This window comes from Pectinophora gossypiella, chromosome 11 (assembly GCF_024362695.1).
Source record: "Pectinophora gossypiella chromosome 11, ilPecGoss1.1, whole genome shotgun sequence".
NCBI lineage: Eukaryota > Metazoa > Arthropoda > Insecta > Lepidoptera > Gelechiidae > Pectinophora > Pectinophora gossypiella.
In genome coordinates this window covers 11,648,135-11,656,108 of record NC_065414.1, presented here as the reverse complement: position 1 = coordinate 11,656,108, position 7,974 = coordinate 11,648,135, and the positions used below count along the sequence as shown (strand labels likewise).

At 36.6% G+C, this 7,974-nt stretch overlaps 1 protein-coding gene across 1 annotated transcript; it reads right to left on the bottom strand.

Annotated features, from left to right (window-relative positions):
* Positions 1–3,889: 3,889 nt before the first annotated feature.
* Positions 3,890–7,330, bottom strand: LOC126370592 (mortality factor 4-like protein 1). The gene is made up of 6 exons (XM_050015545.1): positions 7,262–7,330; positions 7,033–7,150; positions 6,695–6,807; positions 6,228–6,311; positions 5,532–5,619; positions 3,890–4,914 (listed from the first exon to the last, which is right to left on the bottom strand). Exons 1-6 carry the CDS (start codon positions 7,290–7,292, stop codon positions 4,341–4,343), a joined length of 1,008 nt encoding a protein of 335 aa, XP_049871502.1. The 5' UTR covers positions 7,293–7,330; the 3' UTR covers positions 3,890–4,340.
* Positions 7,331–7,974: the final 644 nt, after the last annotated feature.

The window sequence follows — 7,974 nt, the reverse complement described above, 5'->3', positions numbered from 1 at the left end:
TCATATACAAGTAGGTACACAGACAAACTATAAACTAGAAAATGTCTACTAATTTACCTAGAATACACATGGGATATTTAATTATGTAAAAACAAATAAAATTGTTTTTATTGTCAATAAATGTCATATTAACAGAATCAGGTGCGAAGGGTTACATCGTTGCGTCTGTCTACTTAGACCCAAAACCAGCAGCTTAATACTTGACCTTTTTATTTCTTAAAAATAATCAGTCTTATTTGCAGTAATAATGTTTCGTCGTAAATATGGGCATCGTTGCGTACTCGTGATTAACTTATTGGCCAACTGGGCAGCTGTCTGCGGACCTCGCACAGAGGGCACTATTGTAAAGACTTGCCCATACTGTTTGGGAAGATTGACGGCTTATTGGTGCTAATTCCTGCAGACGCCATCTAATTTTATTTTAAGTTATACCTGTCATTTTCTTATCCGTTGAAAAAGAAAGGGACGGGTAATCGACAGGCATATAATTTATGGAATACACGTCAATTTTAAGCAGAAATCTAAAACAACCGTCTAAAAATTTCACATCGGCCAATAACCAGAATTAATCATTCGTTTTAAAATTAACTTGTTGACAATCATCCGTCCCTTTCCTTTTCGGCGGATAAGTATGTGACGGGTATAACTTAAAATAAAATTAGGTGTCTGCAGGAATCGGGGCCATTACCTATACACCTTTTAAGATACAATCTATGAACAACGTCGTATAGAATCTCGAACCCGTACCGACTTACTTTAGTCTCAAATGGCTAAGGGGTAAGGTAGAGAGCGCGGACTGAGTCTCGATATTTTAAATGAGATTTTTATAAGGAGTGTCCGGGATTTGATTTAACTCACCAGATAAATTACCAGTTGCATAGGTAAGAAATTAAAAAGCGACTATTCCAAATACACAAATCAACTTAAATTGGGTCGTGTACTAGGTTCAAGATAAATTATGAAATTCTGATTACTAAATAAAGATAGATCTAAAACTAATGAAAAACCTTTTCTTTTTTCTATTTAACTTAATATGAATTTTAATCAAGAAAAACGTACGTAATAATAAGTCCGACATTTTGTCACGTTTTACTAAGACGTCGTAGTGTGCTTTTTCCTACAAATTCCATAGTAATTTCGTGTTTTGACGTTTACTAAAGTTTTGTCCGGCCAAGTAGTTAATGCCATCTGCGGCAAATCTACAATAAGTAACGTCAAAAAAAGAAGTTTAGTAAAATTGATTTGACTAGTTGGAAACTAGCCTATTTGAACTTCAACCCAAGACCTACGGCCAGCCAACAGCCTACTAAGAATAGGTAAACCACAGCCGCAGAAAATGCCCTTATAAGGTGACTGCAATTGTGTACCTACTTGCATTATTTCCGAGGTATTATTGTGGACAAGTCGCGTTAACATTCATATATGTTGGCCGCACCGCCATCGGCGTCGTCGTGTCGGCAACCTCCAACTTTACACCCTTATATGGACCTGGCAGGCCTTACGCTGTAAAAAAGTACCTTATGCCCGTCGCCACTCATTACTGTTATGTTAATAAGAATTAAAATCCTTCCTGTTAACCGCGTGAGACAAACAAGCTTGTCGCCAAGTAGGAAAACGAATAAATTGCATAAAAATATGAACAGGATACGCAATGTAAATAACTGGTTTCTGATTCCAGCAATAGTGTTACCTAATGAACAACAATAGCATGCCTTAAGAAATATGGCACCTACATACATAAATTCATCCCCATAATCCCTAATAGAGTGGGCAGAGGCACAAGTGAAATCAGTCAATTTGCAGCCACTCTGGATATATACGTAATATTCGAACAAGGTATTGACAATCCTTATGGTAATAGGTGATCAGCCCATCAGACATATAATGGTCAATCAAGTTAGAAAATAAATAATCTCAAATTCGGTTTTACGACATGCCCGGGAAAATAACCAATTGAACGCATTGTTTTTTTGTTGCTCCCAGTCGAGCCGTTTCGACATTACCTAAAAAGTAATAAAAAAGGTCCAGGTTCAAACACCTGGAATAAACCTAACTTAACCTAAGTAGATAGTATTCATTATCCAGTGCACCGATCAATGCCAAGTAAACCACGGCCGCGTCATAAGACGAGGGCGAGTTTTTCCCTGCGCATACGCCGCTACTGAGTCATCTCGGTCAACGTGTCGCGACATTGCCGGCATATTTACGATCCGAGTAACTTTATCATTACCTATCACATAAATAAATACTACACTACAGTACCCGGCCTTGCAGGGCCTTGAGCATATCACGTATGGACTTGTTGTGAAATTGGGTAGCTTTTACTTGCATACATACAACTATACTTATGTAAGAAACGACAGACTGTCACAACAAAACACGCTCTTTATTATTTATTTGAGGTGCGAAGAACCACAGGTGGTCATAGAATAAAGACCACTAATGTTAGAAGGGACATTCTCCGCCCCGCACCGATACGAGCACGATATACCTCACCCCCCGATGGGGGCCGGATGTTAGGCAGCGAGCGCGGACTATCTTGTCTCGTTCGCACGCATGGAGTAAGACGGTACACAGTATGAATTAAACTTTTGTATGTAGAATTTGTGTCTTAATGAATGGTGATTCCACACACCATCTAATTTTATTGTTATACCTGTCATTTTCTTATCCAATGAAAAGGAAAGGGACGGGTAACCCACAGGCATAACATTTATAGAACAAACGTCAATTTCAGGCAGAGATTTAAAAAACCCTCACAGAATTCTATATTGGCCAATAACCCGACAGAATTAAGTTGACAACGCACATTAACCGGGTTATTCATACAATTAACAGTTATCAATCATCCGTCCCTTTCCTTTTTGGCGGATAGGAAAATGATGGGTATAACTTTAAAATAAAATTAGGTGTCTGCAGGAATCAGGGCCATTATAATTAATTTTCCATGATAAGTTGAAATAACGGGAAGCGAAGCAATAAAGTACATTTTTGGAATGTTTTAACAAGTTATTTTATTTATTTTATAGGACCTGACCTATCTCACGACAACAATGTTATACACTGAAATTTGCTAATGATGTACGGTCACGAGTACTAATATGTATATGTCGCAGTCGGATTGTATAATCCGCTGTATTACATTACAGCTAGCTGTTTTCAAAAACAGGGCCGTTTTGTAATGCGGCGGTTCAACGATTAGCCGTAATGTCATTGCGATACGTTCTCCAATAAAGCGGTACACATTTAGCCGCATTGTACTACTACCTAAATTATAGGGTGACCATAGATACAAAATAAAATAATGTTTAAAGTGAAAATCAATTTTGATAATCATAAACAGCTAACATTCTTCTTACGATATTTCTAATTTGGCTTAAATATAAAACAATTCACTATTTACCGACATATTTAACACGTTTCCTTTAATTCACTTGTAACTTCGCTATTTTTTATTCACTTTCTGTATCCAACGCCATTGTTGTTGTTATGATAGGCAGCGCCATGAGTGTTAAAAATCGGAACTAAAAACTGTCAAAGAGGCGGCTAATCCCTCGCTTTATGTTACATTACGGCTAGCCGTGTTGAATGACGTATGGCACGAATACGTTTCGGCGATTTTTTACTTAGCCGCATTCAATACTGATAATCGTTGAACCGCCGCATTACAAAACGGCCCTGTTTTTGAAAACAGTTAGCCGTAATGTAATACAGCGGATTATACAATCCGACTGCGACATATACACTTTGAAACCATGTCACATTAACTTTTTTGACAAATAAAACCATAAGTCTCATTAAATGTTAAATACGATAGTGCGATAGGGTTCTAAAGTGGGTACATGTTATTGCTCACGACTGTACATAGGTATAATATAAACCAAACACAGAAATTAAACTTAATTTAATGTTGCAGTCATTTACTAAAAGCACACGCCGGTTTTAAAATAACAACTCATTATTAAAAATAAACTTAACAACTAGGTATGTCAGCTATACTCACACTTTTTTGTATGTGGGCCACATTAGGTTTTAAATTTTTAATCACACTGATTTATTGCAGACAATTTATAGAACTATTGTGCTCGGCGGCATAGAATATGGAATAATACTACGTATAGAACGGAAACTCTGCACTCCCCACCAGCGGCTGAGCTAGGTTTACCTCACCCCCTCGGTCTTACTTTAGTCTGCAATCGTATGGGCGACGTAACGTCAATGTGTAGTGTCTGTGTACAACAAGCTGTTTTGTATGAAATGTCTGGGGTGTGTCGGAGGGCCTCACGCTGAGTATAGCGGAACTAAGTAGTCCAAATCCGAGGGCTACCTTTAAGCGAATGCTACTGAATCTTTCTGTGATACTCCGGAGTAGCATTACCGTAATCCTGGAGATTAAACAGTGTCGATCTGTTCGTCACCATATATTTCAAAAAGTCTTGTATATGTGTCAGCACATGCTGTAGAGATTTCTCATCTAGGGCCGTATAAGCTAACATCGGCCCCATTTTCGCGAACAATCTTAGTAAATGTATAGAGCCATAGATTTGAGACATTGGCGTGTCGGGATACTCTTGTAAAATCTCGCTATACTGCGGCCTCTCGAACTTGTACAACAATTGTGATCCTAAAGTAGCATTGAAGTATTCCTTAATGCCTTCAGTTATGTCTAGTAACACAGTTTCTTTAGCTTGCGTGTGTGCTTTGCTGGACTTCTTGAAAGCCAAATAGTTATCTACAATCTGTTCCACGGTCAGCTTGGCAGGTAAAATGGCTAGTTTCTGTTGCCTTGTAATGACATCCCAGTCGTCAACTAGCCACACCTTCAGTTCCTCGGGGATTTTGATCTTCACTTCTACCTTTGATAAGTACTGCTCTTCAGATTCGATAGATAAGTCCAAACGACCGCGCTTTTTCCTGTAAATACAGTAAATATTTATAAGGTAATATAGGTTATTATGTAAGTAAGTAAAAAGTTTATTTCCTCTACAAAAAAGAATCCATAACAAAAGACATTTGGTTTGTGCATACAATTTTTGAGAAGAGGCTGGTGCCTAAACTAGGTAAAACCTGTCATATAGGACACCAGGTCTCCACCTCCAGATATTAAACAGTTAAATTTACAATTATGAAAAATTTGCAGAGCAACTACTAAATAATACAGTAAAAGAGTAAAATTAAAGAAAGTAAAATAATAAATTTCAACATGTATGTGTGCGTTTGTGTGTATGAATGTGTGTGTGAGTGAGTGTGTTTGTGATAGTGGACGTGAGAGTATGGTTGTTTCTTTGTATTAGTGCGTAATAATAAAACAAAAATAAAATAATGATAGCAATGATTAAGATTCAACGAATTATAGGTATAATTAGTATCTTGTAAACGAATATAAAGTGTCCAGCCTATAAATGAGTAATATATATATTTGTGCCTTAATTTCAGTGACCAACATATGTGTCCAGAATATAAAACTAGTGACACTCTAATTCTACAATTTCAAATACAGTTTAAATATAATATATAGTTCTTTAACTTACTTGGGTTGATCAGATCCTGAGTCAGCTGGAGCATCCTTGCTCTGTGTTTTGCTGGCTTTAGCCGGAGCAGCTGGCTCTGGTTCTTTACCTAAACATTGATGAAAGTATTAAATAATATTATTGATAACATAAGTTCTCTATGCCCATTCATACAACATTACTATTGTCAAATAAACTTTTTGGATTACTCTAATAAGGTAATAAAGTAAAGCTTAGTTCTACAATGAGCTATTTTACAAAGTGTATAACAAAAATGTTACCTACCTAACTATTTTATGAGTGGAAACTTCACAAACTACTACTACTACTTCTTCTTTTTTGTATTGTATTGTATTGTAAAAGATACATGAAACACTCTTTAGATTCTACTGCTACATTCTCCAACGCTGATGGTAAGCCAAACGCCATACTATAGAACTCACGACTAACGGCCAAATATATATCAGAGTGATCCATGTCACTACTCATCTGCTCTAGCGGCACAGTAACGGCGCGCATGTGGCTCGAATTATATAGAGGGCTTTGACCGGTATCCGTAAGACGTATTGGTTGAAACCCTCGATATAATTCGCTGCAGGAGACAACTTTCAGCCACACTAAACTAACAATAAAAAAATAAATAAAAATATTCTTTGCATGTTAAAGGAGAAAATAGCCCTACTTATTTACATAAAACAATAAATAACAGATATTTACCAGCTGGAGTGGAAGCCCTGGATTCCTCCCTGGCAGGGGTGGTGGCTGCTGCTGCTGCCTCCGACTTGCGGCCTTTAGCTGGAGCTGGAAAATAAAATATATAATGTCAATTTTGTATTTGTATGCCTCATGCTCCCTCCAGTCCATTGAAAGGAGACCTGTCCCCAACAGTGGGATGTAATGAAACTGTGATTGGTTTTACTTACTTAGAACAATGTCTCAAAGATCACTGGTGTAACAGGCACCATGTTACGAACCTTTATCAAATATAATGATGCAAGGAAGGATGTCAATTGATGCATTACAACTATGGTTAATGAAGCTCTACAGTTTTGATATTGGCATTTGGCACCACAAAAATTTAATACATTGAGACAAACCCACGTCAGATTTATCAATCCTGCTTAATGTTTAAGATACCTGTTCATGTCTTTCGATTAATAAATAAGAATAAATAACTTGCTTACTCTTCTTAGTCTTGGTAGGCTGTGCTGAGTGAGTCTTTTGCACCTCCTTTTGCCGCTGAACATTGGTTTCATTGTACTTGAGCACTCGGCTCTCAGGAACCCACTCATCCCAACTGTAATGGTGTACATTATAGCATTGTTATAGTCTGTATACTAATGTAAGGATAAATATCAGGTTTTTAGTTAATTGTTGAAGTACATAAAAGTATAATTACATACCTACTTACTTCGCATAGTAGAGATACAAAAATCTGTATAGATATTATCAAAACATAACCTCACCGTAGCTACCAAGCAAAATCTAATTTTATAGGAATAATATAAGGTTTTCTACTCACTTCTTGTTCCATCCAGCATAATGTATAAAGTATCGCACGTGCTTATCCTTTGTAACGGAACTTTTTAAGCATTTTGCTTCGTAAATAAGTGGCCCGTGAAAACATAACACTTTCTCACCTGAAAACACAGAAAAAATTATCAAAATTGTACAGTTAGTTTAGGCAAGACACGACGCAAGTTTATATGTATGTCTTAAGAGCATTAAAGCATATAAACAAGTAAAATTACCTTCAGCAAACTTCGGCTTCGGCGGAGCCATTTTTTTTATTTTGTTCGGCGTCTGACGTCTGTCGCCGTGTCGCGCCGCGGTCATTTCGCCTCGTTCATTTCATTCGTATCTCATTCAATTTTGACATATTATTATTTATTTTTTAACTTAGTTGGCCTAGTTCAGCCTAGTTTCTACTGTTATTATTATTCTGTATCATTTCTTAGTATTACCAATAAACTTTTATTTCATTATACTATTTGTATGTCGTCTCCATATCTTGAGCCTATGGACTCCCGGACTTTTTCCGAAGCCAACACGTACAAGGCCCCTTAAAGCAATTTAAGCTAAATGTAGTGTGTCACCAACCGGCGATACAATGATACTATTATTATTGTATTGTAATATTGTTATAATAATAATATATGATATCTTCAAAAGTTTCAATTAAAAACATAGAACGACAATCCATCCGCCCAACACCAGATCAAAACGTTAAAACAAAGTTTATTTTTTATCTTTCAACAGATGGCAGTGTGTAGGATTTTGAGTAGGATTTCAAACAGTATTTTAGGAGACATATAGATGGCGCTGTAATTAAATAATTAAAATTCCAATCAGTTTTTACCCACTGAATTTATGAATAGAAAATGCCGGTTGAAAGTGCTTTGAGGAAAAAATACACAAGAATGAAAGACGCATGTAAATAAATCATGCATCTGAAAAACTAAAA